This window comes from Ictalurus furcatus, chromosome 1, assembly GCF_023375685.1.
Source record: "Ictalurus furcatus strain D&B chromosome 1, Billie_1.0, whole genome shotgun sequence".
Taxonomy (NCBI): Eukaryota; Metazoa; Chordata; class Actinopteri; order Siluriformes; family Ictaluridae; genus Ictalurus; species Ictalurus furcatus.
This window is the reverse complement of record NC_071255.1, coordinates 2,492,106-2,513,329: the sequence shown is the minus strand read 5'-3', so window position 1 is coordinate 2,513,329 and position 21,224 is coordinate 2,492,106. Positions and strand designations below refer to the sequence as shown.

At 42.2% G+C, this 21,224-nt stretch overlaps 1 protein-coding gene across 5 annotated transcripts; it reads right to left on the bottom strand.

The window, feature by feature from the left end:
- Positions 1-631: 631 nt before the first annotated feature.
- On the bottom strand, positions 632-21,090 carry dtna (dystrobrevin, alpha). Of its 5 annotated transcripts, none has more exons than XM_053610710.1 (22): positions 20,573-21,090; positions 14,116-14,183; positions 13,776-13,856; positions 13,313-13,526; positions 12,606-12,691; positions 12,156-12,310; positions 11,464-11,569; positions 10,934-11,100; positions 10,681-10,805; positions 9,877-9,954; positions 8,676-8,747; positions 8,370-8,462; positions 7,737-7,827; positions 7,565-7,653; positions 7,358-7,471; positions 5,853-5,949; positions 5,505-5,522; positions 4,527-4,689; positions 4,301-4,390; positions 3,978-4,035; positions 3,002-3,114; positions 632-2,909 (listed from the first exon to the last, which is right to left on the bottom strand). In XM_053610710.1, the coding sequence occupies exons 2-22, from the start codon at positions 14,180-14,182 to the stop codon at positions 2,887-2,889; spliced, it is 2,100 nt and encodes a 699-aa protein (XP_053466685.1). In that variant the 5' UTR covers position 14,183; positions 20,573-21,090; the 3' UTR covers positions 632-2,886. The 5 variants fall into 5 exon arrangements, with proteins under 5 accessions (XP_053466685.1, XP_053466763.1, XP_053466520.1 ...); XM_053610788.1 differs by lacking the exon at positions 20,573-21,090 and adding an exon at positions 16,318-18,051; XM_053610545.1 differs by lacking the exon at positions 20,573-21,090 and adding an exon at positions 16,670-18,051.
- Positions 21,091-21,224: the final 134 nt, after the last annotated feature.

Below are 21,224 nucleotides of genomic sequence, written 5' to 3'. Positions count from 1 at the left end.
TGAGGAAATAATTAGCAGCTGAAGTGTACCTTTGGTACCTTTTACGATATCAGGCGTTGCGTTTGAAAGCACTGACGTGCTAAGTGAATAACGAGGGGTGTCGAGGTGAACTGCGTCGTCGTTCACAAAGTTGAGGTGCTGGACGCAGGGGGAAAAAACGGGCGAGCGACACCCAGGAATGACCTCGAAGTATGTAAACATACATCATAATACGTGTTTTTTAAGACTTAAAGGTGTACACGACACACACGTTCCTAGCTAAAAGCCCACCTTACAGTACGGGTACAAAAGTTATACTTTTGAGCGTACCACTGTAGTAGCAACAAGGAAATGTACTGCTTAGTACCCTATGAAGAAGAAGAAAGAAAAAAAAAGGGTACTCGGGTGTACTTTTCCTTTTCGGAGACATGCTACCCTAAGCAATATCCCCATTTTGTATCTTTTAGTATTTGTCTTTTCTAGAAAATGTGCAGTCATGTTTTGAATTACAGTCCGTTTATATACCTTCAACCATTTTTAAAGATACAAAAGGCGTACCCCTTGAAGGTACTACCACGTCAGCGACTAGGAAAGCTACAGTTTAGTATTGTAGAGGGAAAGGGAACAGTTTATTGGCTAGAAATTCAAATTCAAATCCAAAAGGACAGGATTAGTCGCATAAATGGACCGTAATTCGTTTTTAGGAAAAAGAGTTTATCAGTAGAATAAACAGAACCTAGTGTTCTGGGTTTTTTTCCCCCTGTCTGCAATCAACTTGGCTAGAAATTCAAGGAGAAAATGAGTAATTAGTTACTTTTGTGGTTCATTGTGTCCACATACAGGGAACAAGTGGATCCTGGGTTTCCTACTCTTAACTTTTCTTTTTATATGGCTTTCATTATGAACGCCCCCTGGTGGACACAACTGGACTTTAAGCCAACTTTCCAACTTGTTTTGAATCATTTGGGCATTGGGGTTGGTGTTTTGTTTTTGTTTTTACAACACCGGAAAGCAAAAGCAACTGCTCTTTTGTACACCATAGCACAAAACCCAGACCATTTGCGTTCATATGGACTTTTTTATTATTTATTTATTTATTTATTTATTTATTTTAAAAATTCCAAAGATCCTCTTTGGCCAGCTGCTCCTATTTTATTTGGGGATCTCAGTGTAGGCCCAAACTAGTCCAAAAGGACCATGATTTTAAAAATGTTTGAAAACCAAACATCATCGACCTTGGGATTTATTATAGAATTCTTTATCTCCACCTCCTCGGTAGTGCAGAAACAAAACAAAACTTTGCCCATAAAAAAAAAAAACCAAAAAAAGTGGTCCGTCAGTGGAAACTTCAGGGGGAAATAAATCTCTAATAAGTACACAATAACAATTTGTGTACGTTTAGACATCGTTCATGAAATAAGTCTGGAATTTCTTTTACAGTTTAAGGGATCCTTAACCCTAAAAGTTCCCCCTGAGGTATGGAAGGACTGGTACAACTGGTACACCTGGTACAATCTCCATTTGCATGCGTTTTATTCCTTATAAAACGCTTGCAGGGCATGCTGATGTAGGCAAATAATCAACGACAGGGGGTAGTGCGATGAAGCAGGGGCACTGTTCCCACCCAGAAGTGGATTATTTTCCAACAGCGTCTGTTTGATTTCTTGAACAGCACCGAAATTTGCCAGCGATTGCAATTTTTAAAACTCTGAACACTCCTAAATAAACTGAGACCAAGCATCCGGCCCCAGTGTAAGCTGTTACTATAGAAACGCTACCATATAGGAACTATCAGAGACCCGTTGATGGAGCTGTGTGAAAATGTGCTGCCCAAAGACGTGACAGTCGTGCAGTCCGAATACAACAGAATATCTTTATTTATTCATTCCTTCATTTATTTATTTATTTTACTTGCACCATGCAAAGTGTAACAGACCAGTTCAAAATGGTGGGCAGGCTATTATTTCAAGTGTGTACAAGTGGTGTGGGATATACAGTTATATAAACGACACTTATAAACAACTGCCGTGCTGCAACCGTGACCCTTTAAAAAAAATTCAATACATTTAAAAAAACAAAAAAAAACCTGTTTAAATGAAAACACCGTACTCGTTTAGTACACGAACAAACATATGACTTCAAACGTGTGCTTAGGAGTAAGCGCTTAATTAACGAACACGGTAATCGACGCAGTGTTTTAACTCGGACCGTACGGAAGAATTTTATCGCATTCGAATACTTCTGAACGCGGGTCAGCTTCTTGTCGCTTTTAATTCGCTTCAAAAGAGTTGGCCTACTTAACTCTGCAGGAAATGAAGCGTACCAGTGTGAAACGATCATTTGTTGAAAAAAATAAAACAAAGAATTCCTAATAATCCAGTATAATTCTTCGAGGGTTAACCTGATTTACCTAAGCTAAGGCAGTGTATTCGTTTGGAATTTTACTGTGTGTGTGTGTGTATATATACACACGATTTTATACCTTTAGAAGTTTTGCTTCGAATTCAAATCAAAAGAAAAGAACAACCACACGATCCCAATCTCAAATCGATGCGACGTAAAGACAGCGAAGCTAGCGGGCAAGTCAGCGCGAGGTGTGACGTACGCTATAAAAGATAGCAGCTTTGTTAAACCTGATTTTCCCGCCACTTTCTGAAAACGGTACAGTACGCGAAATGTCGGTAAAATAACGTCCGTGTGTCTTCGTTTTTATGGCACTGATGGTGTTATGACATATCTGCTCTGCATAATCTCTGAGTCAGTTCACAGTATATATATATATATATATAATTTTTTTTTTCTCTAAAACACAATTCTGTATATTTCGAAAAACAAAAGACATGTATATTTACAGAAGGTGGTGTTAATGCTCAGTAGATTCGTTTGCGTCGTCGAGCGCTCGGCCCTTCAGTACTGCGCGATTCCTCTACCTGTAAGAGAGATGGTTTTAAAGTCATTCTTGCGTTTAAAAAAAACAACAAAACAATTCCTGTTTTATTCCTTAGCTGTGTTTTGTGTGCACCATGTAGACTTTCTCCAGCAGGGGTTTTCTCGTCCATCCGGAGTTCTCTCTCCAGACGCCGCTCCAACTCCTTCTCGTAGCCTCCCTCTCCTTCTAGGTCCTCATCTAGCATCCTGTTGGTCCCAAAACACAACCCCCGCCAACAAGAAAAGGTACGTGTTACATGCCAAGAACAAAAAAAAAACAACAACAACAACAAATTGGCATCATTTTCCCGTTCAAGATGCACGGACGTTTAAGGAATTTGTGATGGGGAACAAACAGGAGATAATCTTATGTTGTCAGGCGGTACAAATTTTTCGAAAAAGACTAACGCTAAATATTTCTGGTGGGTTTTTATTTTATTTTTTTTTTGGTACTGTTTGCTTTTTATGCAATTTGGGTAATTTTCCCTCCCAAAAAAATTCACACAAGATCAAGACGTTACAAATGTCTTGCTGATTCTGACACCTACTGGTGAGAGTGTGTTATTACATTCTTAAAGCCAGGCATTACACTCAGGGTTTAGTGAGGTCCACATTACAGAAATGTGGACTCGTTTCATATTTAATAAACCACAGTGTGGTATTTTGGTTTATTCTCTTTTGGTCTCTGTTTGTGCAAGCTAATTCGGCTAGCAACATTTTGAGCAGTTTGCGTTTTACAAATTGCCCTTGTGAACACTCGCATTTTGTGTATCTTCTAAGCTACATAACTGGATCCCCGATTTACCGACTATGCAAGCGCAAAACAAAATGCCAATGGGGTGGAGCCGGACCTGATCCAGATCCTCCTACCTGGGTGGAGTCGGGCCGAGTTGAGCCAAAAGTCCTTGAAATGGAAGTGTACGTTTACTGTGTGGGCTAGGGGTTAGGACTTAGTCTGATAGGAGGAGTTGGTTCAGATTTAGCTCCACCCCCTGGACTTTTGCTTCTGCAGCGAGGACCGTCTCGAACATCGTGACCGTGTGAGTGCCTTAACAGAGCTACCGAGTTACCGTGACTCGAGTCCGTCAGCTTCTCCGTCAACGTTACTGTCGCACTCGCTTCCTGCTTCTAGAAATGAAATGACAAGAGAGAGTCTTAGAAATGCTTGAACCGTGTTGTTTACAGATGCAAAGAGATGCACTACAGTACTGTGAAGAGCTGCTGTTACAGAAACATATCCCGGCCAATCAGACTTCAGCAGTTCTGTGGTACGAGAGGTATCGTAATAAACACTTCGGGACATGCTGCTATTGGAAAACACTCCATTGTTGATTTATTTTCCTACAACAGCATGCCGCAGAGGGTTTCACTGCTTACGTAATGGACGGTTTACCCGAGTGAAGCTCTTTAACCAGCGAGGACATGGTGCTGGTGATGGAGTCCGCAGCCACGAGCAGGTCGTTTCTTAAGTTACGTCTTGAACCTAAAACGAAGGAAGATCAACGCACGCTTTAGCTAAAGGAAATCACCGGGTTATTGTGACCATGATGGTTATTAATATTATTATTATTATTAGTGATAATTGGATTCGTTTTCAGTCTAGATGACGGTTCACATACTCTGAGAAAAAGCCTGTATGACGTCTCCTCCAAGCCCCATGAGCGAGTCCTGAGGCGTCTGACTGGGTGTCGTGTTGCCGGAAGTTGCCGGTACAGGCATGGGGATGGAGCTGCTGGCTGTGTGGCTCGGGGAGGAGCGAGAGGAGGAGCCTGGACCCTGATTCTGACACAAAGTAACGTAACCGTGTGTCAAACATGGGACACGATGCAAGAAAAAATACATTATTACGGTGGTGGATCAATTCTCAACACAGCAGTAGCATGCTAGAGCGTGTTATTACTCGCCGGTCACTTTATTAATTACATGGTTAACCTTATTCATGCAGTTAACCAAGAGTCAAAACTGTCGTCTGGTCTTTTTCCAGTCTTCACCCGTCCAGTTTGGGTGATCCTGTGCCCACTGTACACACAGATTCCTGTTCTTGGCTGATATTCCCCTCAAGGTTCAGTGTATTGTGCAGTCTGAGATACTTTTCTGCTCACCATGGTTGTGCTTATTTGAGTCCCTTCCTGTCAGCTCAAACCAGTCTGGTCATTCTCCTCGGACCTGAAGCTCTTGCTCTCTATCTGCATGATTTTATGCATTGCATTGCTGCCACATGATTGGCTGATTGGGAAATTGCATGAATAAGCAGCTGTACAGGTGTTCCTAATTGCGCCAGTGGGTGTATAATGATCATTACAATTAGATATCATTCTATTATGTGTGTGTGTGTGTGTGTGTGTGTGTGTGTGGTGGTTTGGGGAAAACTCCTCAGATGCCACTGTGGAAAAATTGGCTTGCACGAAGTTTGTACATGGCGTAGACCTCCATTCTCCACACTGGCCTAATAATTATGATGCATTAGTGTGAATAGTAAGGAACAGTCAGTCTCCACTAAAAAGCAACAACACCATGCATTCAAACCCAGACGTGTTACTCATCCCTGAAACGTTTCTACACACAGCCCACACAGGTGTTATAAACTTATAAACTACCTGCTTCCGTTCTTCCTCCTGTACACAAAATGATTAGGCGTTTACTGTGACAGTGCATCAGAAGACATCAAATTCTTCAAACAAAAATGTCTCCTTTTATTTAGCGTATATAATGTACGGTGTGTGTATAATTAATATTAATATCATCTTCATAACCAGATCCAGACTAACATTCTACAATCTGGTTGCACCTTTCCTATTAGTTTCATAGCCGTTACTGAAGAATATGCTTTAGAACAAATTCCTGGCTAGGAGCTGAATTGGTTAGTCATGAAACGCATCGTGTCTTGTCTACAGAAGGTGGTTTCATCACCGTTTCTCATTACATTTAATCAAATAATCTCCTACCTTTAACAGTAACATGAGCTGTTCCAGCTGCACCATCAGTTCTCTACGGCTCTCTTGAAGAGCCGACATCCTGTCCTCCAGTTCTTCCTTCCTCTGCCTAAAGGAATTGATGGAACGATGGAGACATTACTTATACTCTGACTAATCACTGAAAAGTCTAAATCTACAGAAAGGTGACGAATTCTGGTCAGCATCTCTCCCGAGTTCCCCATTGGTTTCAAACTCAATCCAAGGGAAGTTCTGGACAACAATCCTTCTCTCCTGAAGGATATCGCAAACCCGACTCAGTCATGCAGGTCTACTCAAAAGGTTCTACGTGGACAGAAAGACCTCCAAGACCCTAACCAGTCTGGCTTCAAAGTGGTACACGCTATAGAAATGGCCCTCGTGGCTGTTACTGACAATCTTCATGGCTCCTCGACCTTTTAGCGGCTTTTGATACAGACTCTCCTGTCCATCCTCATTAGTCTTGGAATACATGGCACAGCACAGGAGTGGTTTGCTTCTTAGCTGGAATGACAGTCACGTCAGGTGACATAAACGGGATCCACATCCACATCTGTTCTATGCAGACTCTCCACTGGTGTCCCACAAGGCTCGGCACTTAGTCCTCTTCTTTTATCTCTCTATACCCACTCTCGGTGACTTCGTATCCTCACATCAGCTTTCATATCGCTCCTATGCTGACGACACTCATCTCATCTCTTCTCCTTTCCACATTTTAGATACTCATATTTCTGCTCGGATCTCAGAAATCTCGTCATTGATGGCAGCTGAAGCGAAATCCCTGACTAAGCTAAAGACCGAGCTGTTGAACATTCCTGGAGATGCATCCCCCATGTCAAGATCTTGTGGACAATTCTCAATGCACACCATCTGTCACTGCAAGCAGTCTGGGGGAAGTCCACCTCATATCGGTAACCTGAATTGGTCATGTAGGTTTCTCCTTTACAACATCAGGAGGATCCGGCCATTTCTATCCACGGAGGGTAGAAAGGACCACGGAAACTTGCTCCTGGCAAGTTAATCCCCGAGCACCATCCGACTCCTGCAACTGATCCAGAATGCAGCTGCAAGACTTGATTTCAATCTCCCGAAGTTCTCTAACATCACCCCATTGCTACGTTCCCTCCACTCTCTACAAAGAGTGATGAGTGATGCGGCGGCACTTTAGTCCTTTAGTCCGTCCAGCTTTTTTCCATTCCAGCGTCAAGCTCATACAGATGAGGAGGTAAAAGAGATGGACAGACTAAAGGACTAAACCGTCGCCGCATCACTCTCTTTAGGTAAAGATGCAGCAAGGGTTAAATCCCACTGCACCGCTTGAAGCAGGTAGTCGAACGGCATTGTGGGTAATGTAGGAAAGCGTTAACCGAACTGAATATAGAGCAATCGTGGATGTCGTTGGAGATCAAATCTTAATTATAAAGATTAATATACAAGTTGTTACAAGTCCATGCTGTGACTATAATATTTTGTTTGTGTGTGTGAGATAGTTTTTATACCTAAGAAGGCGAAGCTCAGCGAGCAGTGTAGGGTTTTGCTGGCTTTTGTCAGCTAGAGGTTCAGATGCTTCATCATGCTGCTGTCTTAACCGCTGAATCTCCTGCAAGATTTCCCTGTGAACAGCAGTGCAATTCGTGACCTGCTTCACCAATACACACTGTTTAAATGTGGATTGCTATTGACGAGCTAGACCAATATGTTATTACTTGTTCTTGCTTTCCAGTTCAGCGATGAGTTGCCTCTGTTGTTTGTTCGTGTCCAGAGAGAGAGACAGGTCAGTCGGCACTCTGGCTTGCTGCAGCATAGGCAACAATAATGTATGGTCAGTTGTCTCAATATTTGCTGCTAAAATAAAAAATAAAAAACCTGTGATCTTACCACTGATGTTCTGTCGGCAGCCAACCGGGAAGCATAGCGGGCAATGAGGTAGTGCTCATCATCCTGGTTATTAGTCCTGCTTTCCAGCAAACTATCAACATAAGAAGGAAGTTTCGAATCATATGCAGGGTTAGCGCGTTAGCCGTAAGCTGGTTAGGAGGTAGACAAACACAGCGCATGGGTATTATTTATTTATTTATGTTCATGGTTAAAATAATAAAAGTGTGCAATCGTTGGAAGGAGTCTCCAGTGTCAGCGCTCTGTAACAGTCAGAGGTGAAGCGGTAACGTTTTGCGACCTCTGCAGGAAAGAGGAGTTTACGCTTTGCAGTTTCTCAGTAAAAAAAAAAAAAAAAAGAGGCTGGCAAGGGAATGACTGTCTACAGCTTCCATAACATTAAAACATTCCAGTTAAGGTAAAGAAATACAAATAGACAGCAATATATATATAAAGGAATTAGGAGTTAGCTAATATCATTAGGACAAATTATATTTAGCCTCCAAAAACAAAACAAGCACTGGCTGTTAGCAAGCTCCAAATCTCAGCAATGGGCAAAATGGTCACCATGGCATTAGACTAAGACGGTGCGAGAAACCGTCGCTGCAGTCCCAGCCACATGCTAATCGCACTAACCCGGTGCGGTTCTTTTGGAGGAGGTTCACATATAACCCGATGAGAACATGTTCGTCTGCGAGTCTGTCCGCAATATCAAGGCTGTACTGAACCCTGAAAACAGCGTTTTTACAAAACACACGTTAGTCATATGGTATGTTCTAATAAACAAGGAGGAAGGAATTGCACTAAACGTTCCGACTGGTCTTATATGCGTTATTGAGTTGTGTTATACAAGGGCATGAATCCTTTCCTTTCTAGCTCTTGGAGGGGAAATTGGAAAAGTCACCTAAGCTTTTGGGACGTAAAGAAAACACGCTCGCTTACCCTTTCCCTTTCAGTAGGTCTGGGGTATCCCTAGTCAGGAGTATCCTCTGTTTAACGTCCTCGTTCCCGGCTCTGCGAAAGTGAAAGTGTGCTATCAGAAAGAGGCGATCCATCACACGCTCACTCGGTATGTTATGGCGGGCTGAGAGAAGCTTTCTGCTGACATTTTGAATTCGAATATACCGTATATAGTCTGCAGTGGTGTTGATACAGCTAATAAGAAAATCCTAGGGGTTATTATAGTACAGAAACCCCCAGTGTATGACAGTGGATGAGGTGGCTAATTTTGTTTCCCAGATTTGTGACAAGAAGTGGGGCGGAAAAAAACAAACAAACAGAGTGGTAAAAGCCCCATGTGAGCGTTATTTAATAATTAACATTGACTCCCCAGCAAGTGCCCAAAGCTCCGCCTTCTTGTTTTATGTCAGATCACACGCTTGCGAATTGACATTTCACAATTCACCTAGATAAAATCGGCGCAAAATTAAAGTAGAAGCAAAAGCACGTATTCGCCGTCCAGCGTCCTTTCCCCTTCAGTGAATTCGTTTTCCCGCAGTTAATTCTTTCACATTTCTGCTCTAGCTGAAAAAGCAGAAAAGTGTCGTTTTTAGCGTGGGTGTCTCCCGTATCGGAAAAAAATATTTTAAAGGCTACGTCTAAGCCTTAAATATCGGCACCTCTCTTTGTCGCGATGAGCATCTTAAACGTTCTGTCATTTCAAAGATAAGGTCGTAATCCTGCTCCTTGCCTCCCACTACACTGCACTTTAGTGTTTTTATCGCTCCGCAGACCCTAATATAAATGAAGACGGGCTCATTATTTGGCCGATACGTTTACAAAAAAAATGACGTGTTAGCGAGTCGAATTACCTTGAATATAGTCGGATTTATCTGGTATTTCCTATTACAAGATTACAGTAAACCAATTAAAAGATCATTCGACCTAGCCGTTTCTAGCCATTTTTACTGATTTGAAGTATGAAATAGTGTTGTTCTAGTGGCTGATAGTTTTATCAGAAATTTCTAAAAAGAAACAAACTGGTCCACCAGTAGAATAAGAACATTTAAACCTGTTTAGAAATAGGATTGACAGTGCTATATTTGATCAATCTTATATTTATGTTATAACAGGAACTACTACCACGATGACATATTTTTTGCACCGTAGCAGTACAGTGGTATGTGTTCAATGCTGCACTCACACTCTGAAGGGCTTGTTGGTCGAAGGCATGGTGTGGGACAGCGTGTACTCGTTCCCACTGTTCGCTGGCCTTGGAGGCCTGGAGCAGAGACACAATTTAGATTTTAAAAAATAAATAAATAAATGTTAGAGGACACAATGATGATACAGATCCAGGGTGAGTGATGTGTTCAGCTTCTACATTATGTATATTTTTACACCATCTAAGGGTTTGGCAGTGTAAATGATTAGGGGGATTAATATGCAAACGACATGGTCGACTTACCAAGTGTCACTATTTGTGGTAGCAAAAAAGAAAAGAAAAAAGACAAAAATTATGTTAAGTGCAGTGCTTTCCCCCAAGACACATCAAGTTATGTAAGGCTGTCGTGGCAAAAAAAAAATTCACCAAATTAACAGCATGTTTTGATGGGTTTTATTCCTCTTTTACCACAGTCATTTGTCAACCCTAACAAGTGTTTTTTGGGTTTTTTAAAAAAAATTGTAAAGGATGACCCGTCATATCGTTCATATTTCCATTTAATGGTCAAGCTACCACTTGCGTTTAGCAACTACAAGCAGTCATTCCTTCGAGCAGTCAACCAGCCTCTCTCTTTTTTTCTTTTTTTATTTTTCCTCTTAAAATCATCCTTTGTTTTGCAGATGCTGTTCTAGAAAATGACCCAACACCTTGCGACCAATCCGAATCCACAATTCGCCAGCGCTGTGGTATACACGGCTATACGTCTCATCAGAGACGTGGTGAACAGGTGTAGGTTATGACATTTGCAACCAGTTTTTAGGCACGAGTTCAAGATCGACTTACACCACGTGAGCAAGGTTGAGAGGTTTCTCAGGAACGTCGGAGAACACGGGATGGAGTTGCTCCCGGTTAGAGGCACAGCTCAGAGACTTACTAAGAGCGTTCGATAACTTCTTAGCAGGAGATTTCTGGAGGGAAGAAAAGCTTCATCTGTTATACGTTTTCTTCAAAGATTTTCATTTATTCTTTTCACCAAAAACGTTCAGTTCAAATCTGTGCTTTTGGGAAGGAATCGGTTGAACCTGGCGTGTCTTACCCATGACGTGTATTCCTTCATCTGGTGCTGGTTGCTATGGGAGCCGGAGGCAAGGCCCTTCCAGAAGCACTCCTGACAGAGCTGGTAATTATGGCATTGTTGGCACCGATAGCGAAATCCCATCATGCTTTGGCTGTGGCAGTAGGAGCACTCAACGGGGTGGAAGACTACGGGTGAAGATAAACAAATCGAGCCACACCTTTTAGCACACCATAAGCCCTCATGTTCTGTTTACTAGTATTCCATGCACTGGTGCAATCTTGATTACGCTGCAGTGGAAAAGTAACCGTAGCTTTCAAGCAAAATTTGCATATATATTGTAAATCAATATATACAAAAGTTCTTTATAACCTTCTAATAACCACTGTGTGTGTGTGTGTGTGTACAGGACAGAGAACAAATACAACGTGACGAAATATAAAATGCTTCAAATATCTGTTTGTGTCCAGAAGATGAACGTGCAAGGTTACAAGTGTGACCCTGTAAAGTGGCCATAAGTTTTGACCTGAGAAGATGATTAAAAACCTCACCGTTCTCCACGTTAGCCAGCCGATGCATAAGCGGCAACCATACAAGACACTGTGGCGGAGGATCGGACATGAAGGTGTCCAGGAACACGTTCAGAGAAACCTGCTTCTGTAATAAAAACAACCAGGTAAATGGACGTCAACAACAAGTACAAAAAAAAAAACCTGTATTATTTCTATTGTATAGTTTCATTTTTGTTGTCGGCTTCCAACCAGAAACCTGGAAGATCGGTGCAACTGTACCGACACTACACCTACTCGTGATTCCTAGTTGGAAATCCAAAACAAAAATCCATCCATCCATCCATCTTCTATACCGCTTTATCCTTTTCAGGGTCATGGGGAAACCTGGAGCCTATCCCAGGGAGCATGGGGCACAAGGCGGGGTACACCCTGCACAGGGTTCCAATCCATCGCAGGGCACAATCACATACACACTCACACACCCATTCATACACTACGGACACTTTAGACACGCCAATCAGACTACCATGCATGTCTTTGGACTGGGGGAGGAAACCGGAGTACCCGGAGGAAACCCCCGCAGCACGGGGAGAACATGCAAACTCCGCACACCCAGGGACTCGAACCCCGGACCTGGAGGTGTGAGGCGAACGTGCTAGCCACTAAGCCGCCGTGCGGCCAAAACAAAAATGAAACTGTAAAATATAATGAACAGTAACGTTTTTACGTACTTGTTGTGCAAAGCAAGTCCGTGCGGTCTGCTCGGCATAGCTAAAAGACGGTCCTTCAAAAACAGTAACGGGAAGCTTGAGCACCTCCTTCAAGAACTGGTCAAACTGGGAATAAACCATCACACCTGTGGGATCTGCTATCTGAGAAAAAATGTCTGAGCAACAACGACAGAAAAGAAAGAATGTAAATATTCAAGCATTGGGGGTTTTTTTTTTTTCTTCCAATAAGAATCCTCAAGACCACTGAACTAGGTTTTGATAATATATTTGATTGCAACATATTTAGGTTTGTGAAAAAAATAAGTCATTGGTGAGTAGATACTAGACACGGTCAAGGTCTTGTTTATTAACCGAAGCTTAGTTTCTATGACCTTGTTAAACCGTGATAAAAGTTTCATCAATCAACCTTACTCGACTCAGCCCAGAGGTAAAATTCAAGGTGAAGCTTACATCTTAATTTGTCCAGAATCTTCCCTCCACATAACGTAGCAAGCGCCATCTTCACGACAAATACCGAGATCTTGCCTAGACCTTCCCTACAAGAAAAGGGGGGGGGGGGGAAACCTCGTTAAAACTTACTAGATGCATTCAATACTATAAAAGCATGCCTCTGAAACGAAGAGCCCCCTCATCGCTCTTAACCATGCAACATTTTGGTGAGTCATTGGCGTAACGCTGAGGAGATGTGGACTCGAAATCCCAAGAGCAAGCTAGAGTTACCATTAAGGAGGATGGGTGGAGAACTTCACTACTTTTTCGCAATCCTTTGAGATGCAAACGACCGATGCTAATTGGTTCAGGAAGAGATGTTCAACTGAAACATAACACACGTGACCACATGCTGTTGTTCGTGAAACGGCTAAAAAAAAATTCTACTGCGATTCAAGTCCGTAAGAAGACGTCCTGATGTTCAAAACATTCAAATGAACTTGTCATTTGTCCCTCCATGTAACGTGTACGCTGATTGACAATGTTTGCTTAGTCTGTCATTGCGTTTTGTATTTCAAACAGTAACATGGATGCCAAAACCCGACCCTTACTTCTGTGTTTCTCCTTGGGGGAAAAAAAGGGACCCTGGTCCATTTATCCCCAACAACCCTGCTTGGGACCGACTGTGCTAGGATGTCCATTTACACAAAAGAGATCTGGGGTCTTACGGGTCATATGCCGCCAGCAAGAAGTTGAGCAGAAGTAACACGGATTGCTCCACACTGATCTGGTGTGTAGTGGGCATACGCTTGTTCAGCTGCAAGAAGATCGTGGACAGTATTGCTTCGAGTCGAGCCACTGAGAACTCCGTGTTGAGGTCCATGGTGTTAAGGCCGTTCTCCCGGAAGGCTTCGATGACATTCCAGATGTCCACTAGGTGCACTGCAAGCACAGAGGGTGGACAGTGTAAGGACCAAAATGGCTGGTAGGATCAGCACAAACATGGATTTTTACGTGATATCCGTTGGTCATTTGAGACCATTGAGTGTCATGTTTAATTCTGGCAAGTCGTTATTTTAGTCACAGGAGCAAGCGAGAACAGGAACTAACTTAGTTTTTTTGTGTGTGGTTTTGCTCCCCGTGGACGCTCCACAACTTTTAAACGTAACGTATAAAAAGTGCTGTACTCACAATTGCACCTCTTCTGAATGAATCGGAGCTTGCACGCAGTTCTGTAAGTGGAAAGTCTGATGGAATCCAACTGTAGAGCTCCTGAAACGAGAAGGGACCTTTTAAGCATTTAGAGTATTTATGGAAGGAGTCTCCAGTGTCAGGTGAGACGTTGTTGTCTTTGATGTTTTCTGACATCTTCAGGACGGAGGCGTTGACGCTTTGAGCACCACCTTTGCTAAAGATTTATCCCGACGTTATTATATTATTGCAACGTGTTGCCGTGACGAACTTACAGCCGTGTGTGAAACATCGTTGCGTTAATTGTCAACAACAACAACAAAAACGTTGTGACACTTACGCATCTCAGCAAACAGTTGTCTTCTGTCTGCCATGGTGCTGCTGCTACGTTGAGCTTCCTCGATCATTCTGCCCAACAGAACAAACGACAAAAGAACTCGATCAGTCTCGCGTTTTATGTTTAAAGTCCGATTAGCTACGCAGAATCGTGTTACAGTAATACAGCGGCCATGGGTTTAATCGGCTGTGTTCTTTGGTATACCTCTGTGGTAATGTGGTTAAAGCATGCACGCTCTTATACGACTCAAAGTACAGTCTGTCGCCACAGAGCAGGACAAAGAAGAGTGAGCACAATGGTGAAGAGCCATGGCTGACTGCACAAAGCTAACCCTGTCATCCTGATCATGTGATACATCGCTACAGCAACAGGGAATCCAATCATCCATGTCCCAAAAGGAAGGTGAAACCAGAGAGCGTACCAGGGCGGTGGGAGAACAGTCAACGTTCTAAGATGAGAATCAACGTTCTAAGATGAGAATCAACGTTCTAAGAGTTAAGCTCGCAATACGTCACAGTACAATATAATAATAATAATAATAATAATAATAATCTCTCTATATCCTACATCACATGTTATAATTTCACGAGTTGTGCTCATGGAATAACCGTCAGAGCCGGACATTAAAAACACAAAGTGATACGATGTGCTGGATCAAGTGCTATTCTATAAGCTGCTGAATAATAAGTGCGGAAGCCATTTTGTTCAATTAAACCAGTGATTAATGTGTTAACTACAACTCCGTCATACGTCATCGTATTATTAAAAACATTTTTAGTTCTTGTATTCAAATTATCTCTTGTTTTTTGACAGCAAACGGGGGCGGGGGGGGACTATTTTACAGTCCATATTATCTATACCTGATTTTTAATGTTCTCAGGGTTTAAAGGCAACCCCAGGCTGTTGTAAAAACCCTGTCTCGGACGCTTACGTAGTCAAGAAAAATCTGCCGAAATCTGGTGTGTACTACACACAGGCGATTATTATTTATTTATATATATTTTTTTAAATAATCCGAATGAGGAACCCCCCAAAATAAATAAATAAATAAAACGGATGCGAGTGCATAACCCCATAAACTTTTCCACTTTGAACTGTGACGTAACTTTTGGACTCTGAATATGGCGTATGAATATGGAATGTTGTCGATAAGACTCCTGGGATTCGCGTAAGACAGTCTTCATGATTCTAGCGGCTGTTCTTACGTATTTTGATTTTGTTACAGTTGGTGGAAATCACCACCTGTATTAACAAAGATGTTAGATGTCATATGTTACATGGGGTCCAAGCACCAAAGTCAACTCGGACCTAATATGTTCTATCGGTGGAAAGTTCAGGAAGAGAAAGGTCTCCAAAAAAAATTTAAATTACATTTTAAACAATGCCTACGAAGTAAATCCATATTTGGGGTTGGGTCTGTGGAATTTATTTGACAGATAAAGGGGTCCCTGGCTACACAAAGTTGAAGAACCTCTGCTTTAAGGTATCCAATGTGGAACCATCTGCGACCGCAGAAGGTGAGTCACAAGTAGAGCATCAGGATGAATCAGGTATCTTGCACTTGAACTTTAGCCAGGAAGCTAAACATAGCGTGGACGTAAAGGTTGTAGCTGTGTTCCAAAGCCTGAAATAACACGACCATGAAACAACTGCAGGAGAAACGAAGCCAGTTAGCGTTCCTCCAAAACAAACTGGCATTCTGAGATCTTTAAAAAATAATAATAATAATAATAATAATGTTGTTTTTTTTTAATGCAATACGAATATTTTTGTAGCCAAAGTTAGAAAAGGTTTGGGAAAAATTGTACTCGTGTATTTAAAATTGAAATGTTTATTATTTTGAATAGAAAGAGGTCAGGGGGTCAAGAGTTTGTTTGGGTTTTTTTCAGCATCGAGGTCAAATTTAAGATTTATCCGATTCTTTTCCATCTTGCTGCCACGGTTATCGCTTATCGTCGTTCGTGCTTTCTTTGTCAGTTATGTCATCGTCGTAGGTGTAATTACGTAGCTAGAGTCACCACTGACGCTGGAGACTCCTTCCATAAACGTTCAATAAACAAACGTGCATTTTTTGTTTTTAAACATCCGTCTATGGCGAGCGTCCGCCGTACAAGTCGTCGTGTCACGTAAGTTTGCAACTACAGAAGCGATCGCGTTAAAATAAACCCGCTGTCCGAGCTGCCGTTACAGAAAAGTAATCGGCACCTTTAATATAAAGCAGTCGGATCAGATTAAAGACGTTTTCTTTCCGCCGTTACGGAGAGGTTACGGAACACGGTTCAAATCTGACAATCGGGTCCACTCTTCCAAGCCTGTTCTTTTCATCGGTGTGTAATGCATGATTAGGTTTAGAGAATGTCCTGCCCTTGATCCAGGAAAGCTCTGACACCAGCCAACAGATGATACGAACTGCATGTCGAACAAAACAAAACAAAAAACAACTCAAAACAATGGATAAAATGTCACTCGTCACTGACAATCTTAAAGCAGGACAAAATGTTTACTAAATATTCAAGTGTAACAAAACGTTCCAAGCACAGCTTGCGTGAAGACATACCCGCCGGAGAGCACCATGGTCCCCCTCTCTCTCTCTCTCTCTCTCTCTCTCTCTCTCTCTCTCTCTCGCTCGTATTTACAAAGTTGTGTCGCCTGTAATGTTGTTCCTGCCGTAGACGTCCCTCTTGCTTTCTCAACAGGCCCGAGCACCACAACAAAAGCAGTGCAGTGAAGCGAGAGCAGCAGGCTGAAATTAGAAACTGTCAGGCTCCAGCCTGCGCTGCCTCTATCTTTAACTTCAAATGAGCGAGCCTTACATTCCTGCTCCGCACAGACGGCTGCCTTAGCTCCAGTTGCACTTGCTGGGGCTCCTTCTGGCGCCTTTTCGCCTCATACAGGCACTGCGTGTGAACGTAATTAAAAACAAGACAGAGAAGACGGAGCAGTGGCTGAGGACGAACCTACGCCGATATGTTCCAAATTCGTGGTAGCGGCCCGGATCTCGAGAACCTCCAAGAGGTAGTTCCAGCTGCAAGGCGAGTCACGGGTTCATCTTGCTCATTCTAATACCTAATCACAGGGTCTCGTATTGGGGACGCTCCACATACGAACCTGTTTAACGTGTATAGAAGGAGTCTCCAGTGTCAGTGTCACGTGACATAGAGGACACTTGGTATAGATTGATGTCACGTCATTAAATGTCACATGACGTAGACCACACTCGGCATAGATTGATGTCATGTCATTAAATGTCCTGTGACATAGTGTAGATCACACTCGGCATAGACTGATGTCACATGACGTAGACCACACTCGGCACAGATTGATGTCATGTCATTAAATGTCACATGACATAGTGTAGACCACACTCGGCATAGATTGAGGTCACATGACGCAGACCACACTCGGCATAGACTGATGTCACATGACGTAGACCACACGGCATAGGTTGTTGTCACATGACGCAGACCACACTCGGCATAGATTGATGTCACATGACGCAGACCACACTCGGCATAGATTGAGGTCACATGACGTAGACCACACTCGGCATAGATTGATGTCACATGACGTAGACCACACTCGGCATAGATTGAGGTCACATGACGTAGACCACACTCGGCATAGATTGAGGTCACATGACATAGACCACACTCGGCATAGACTGATGTCACATGACGTAGACCACACTCGGCATAGACTGATGTCACATGACGTAGACCACACTCGGCATAGACTGATGTCACATGACGTAGACCACACTCGGCATAGACTGATGCCGAGTGTGGTCTACGTCATGTGACATCAATCTATGCCGAGTGTGGTAACAAAACGTTCCAAGCACAGCTTGCGTGAAGACATACCCGCCGGAGAGCACCATGGTCATAACGAGCACCATGGTCAAATATCATAACGTGACAGAGTGGCAAGATTGATGTCATGTCATCGAATGTCACTCTTTGGCATACTGGCGTCGCGAACATCAGAACACAACATAGAGCACACTTTGTTTGATGTCATGACATCATCAAACTGTCATCACATGACAGAGCACCATTAGCAGAGTTTGACGTCATGACCGCAAACGTCATGACCTGACATAGAGACCCCTCGGCATGTTATATTACTGGACCTCAACTGTTATGACAGGTGACATATAGTGTGCTTTATGGTCCGTCATGTCACACAGGTTACTTCTTACCTAGTTGCGTATTTGTCGCCTAGTTTTTTTTTAAAATTATTATTATTATTATAATTTCCTTCTGCTTACCTACCCGCACTCGTGTTCTTTAGTTTTTACACCTTTACATAAAATGTACACAGAATCCTTCACATCCTAATGCTGTTTTACTGTATACTTTTCACTCACGATAAAGGAATAACATTCATCTCTCTACACAGCTCCTGGGTTTATTTATCGTGGCTGCTATGGAAATGTGCTGCTGTGTTCCCATAATAATAAAAAAAAAAGTATTAAATAAAAAAGCTGCCAGATTCTTGTAAAGTCCCACTAAATAACAGCGCCATAACTCACCCTGCCTTCATCACTCAGTATTATTATGACATGGCACATTCATTTTCATGCAGAACATCCCCGTGTCAGGCCAGAAGAACTTAAATCGGATGTCCCGGTCACTCCTGACACGTTTCCAGCTGTTTTCTACAACAGCAGGTCTTCTGTGCGAGCGCTCGCTGAAGAGGAATTTGAGAAATGACTCTTTATTTAAGGCCGAGGTCTTTCGTTTTCCTCTTTGTTTAAGTGTATAAGACCTGCTGCGGATTAAGCCGCTTTTATGTGCGAATTTCAGCGTTCTTTTAGGATTATTACTCGTCACAAACATGTGAGGCGGACCTAAAAGTAATGTTGGCCGGATTCCCTAACAGACTGGCTGATTAACGCGTGTTCTCCATGTCAGACTTCACGACCTCAGAAGATCCTCTAACCATAGAGCTGTGATTAAAGAAAAGAGCCATCCTTCGGGGCGAGGTTAACGTAATACGGATGTCTGTTTCTGTCTATTCGCAGGTTTTGTTTGTGTTTCGCCATCACTACGTTTAAAACAGCATCGGATCACCAGTTCTGGTTCTGTTCTAGTAGCTAGAGGGTGGGGGTAAAAATTCCAGGACTGCCGGAGATCAGTGTTGGCAGGGGTTACTTCATGGGTGCCAAAAAATGTGGGAACAGCCACTTTTACTTTGTGTTGCATGGAGCTGTGCGTTTAAAACGGTTCCAGTCTCAACCACAATTACTGTACGTGACCAGCCCTTACGCTTTTTTTTTCTTTCAATTCCATGTTGCAAAATATCACACTTCATTCAGTGACGCTAACATTTGATGCCATTTATTGTATCGACCAACCAGCCCACAGCCCCGCCCACTCGTTTTCAAAAATTTGCGACCTTTCCCCTTCAGTGAATTGACTTTTTTTGCGTTTGAGAGAAAGCAGAAATGCGTAGTTTTGGGCACCCCCTGTCCCCCCCACCCCACCCGCCTTGTCATAGCAACGGGTCAAAAATTTTAAAAATCAGCAGCGAACCATAAATATTGGCACCCCTGTAATGCGGTTAACGTACAGCGTTTACAAATGCCTTAGCAGAAGGAATGCATTTTTGAGATTAAGCATTGTGAATCTGAAGGGCAATTTAACCCTGACCGTCTTCTCTGATCTATACTCGGATTGAATTTTTCACCTGAAAACGACAACTTAAGTCACAGTTTGATCTGTCGCGTTAGAAAACAGAGCTGTCTCTAATCAAATCTTCTGTATTTAGCTTGCAAATATATACGGAGTGTGTAATGTTCCCAACAACAACAAAAAATACCCGATTAGCTGAGTTTATAAAACTGTTCCATTTTTATTTTACTTTATAAAAATGTATTGTTGTTTTTTTGTATATAAGGTTGCCTATTGCGCAGATGGTCCTGGAAAACCCCCATGTCCTATACATTTGAGTCTTTTCCCTTCTCTAAAACAGCCCTCTCAATTAACAGCCCTCCTTTTGAGTTAAAAGTGGGTGTGTTAGAGCAAGATTAACACTAAAGTATGCAGAACAGGGGGTTCTCCAGGAGCAGGGTTGGGAACCTATAAGGATAGTCTTGTGCCATTTAATCTTATGAATCATATAAACAATTAGCGTTTTAATCGAAGTGTTAATTGCATGGAATCCAAATAATTGCAAATTGTAAAATCGTGCATACAGTGTGCATGCAAAATAATAATAATACTAAACAGAAGAAGAAGAATATGCATAGTGACAACAGACGCTCATTACGTTTCCAAAGCAATGTTGCGCTCTTTTCTTTTTCTCTAAGACCGCACTGTTTATTTTCAGCAGTCCTCTGAAATGCTTTTGCATTTTTCTAAACAATAACAACAACAACAACAACAAATTCACGACTTCATTCAGATATTTTTGTTTAGTGCATCCCATAGCGCGAGCCTGAATCGCACTTGCTACTCACCAGCACGAGACATCAGCGCGAGGCAAAATTTACAGCTAATAAACTAAAATAATCGCCGAGGTTCTCAACGCCGAGCTATAAAACATGGCCATGGTGTGAACCTGTAACCGCTGTCTTTCTCTCTAGCCGGTCTCTTTCCCGTCTATAGCGCCGTCTCTGTCGATTACGTCATGCGAAATCTCTCTACGAGTCACTTTACAAAGATTCGATTCTTTTACCGAGTCGGGTCATTTGTGTCGACTCGTTTGATTCACGCAGGTTAAAGACTGAACGGCTTTTTTTTTTAATTGGTGGGTTGGTTTGTTGTTGTTTTTTGCACAACTGTAACAGCTGATTAGTTTTATTTGTTTGTTTATTTATTCGTTCGTTCTAGCTATCTAAAGTGTGTGTGTGTATATATATATATTTCATCTATTCATTTATTAATATACTAATAAATAAATTATAAAATCTATCAACAGTGGATGTAAAAAGTCTACACACCCCTGTTTAAATAGCAGGTTTTTGGGATGTAAAAACAAATGTACCTTTATTATGAAATTGTTTTTTTTTGGGGGGGGGGGGGTTAGGGTTGCATAAGTGTGCACACCCTTTTATAATTGGAAATGTGGCAGTGTTCAGAATCTTTATATATATATATATATATATATAT

What these genes read in the sequence shown, in the direction of transcription:
- dtna (XM_053610545.1), bottom strand. An exon ending in ACAACTGTTTGCTGAGATGC is followed by an intron (nt 13,857 to 14,115) that starts GTAAGTGTCACA and finishes TTCTCGTTTCAG; the next exon opens with GAGCTCTACAGTTGGATTCC. An exon ending in GACCTACTGAAAGGGAAAGG is followed by an intron (nt 8,463 to 8,675) that starts GTAAGCGAGCGT and finishes CGCTGTTTTCAG; the next exon opens with GGTTCAGTACAGCCTTGATA.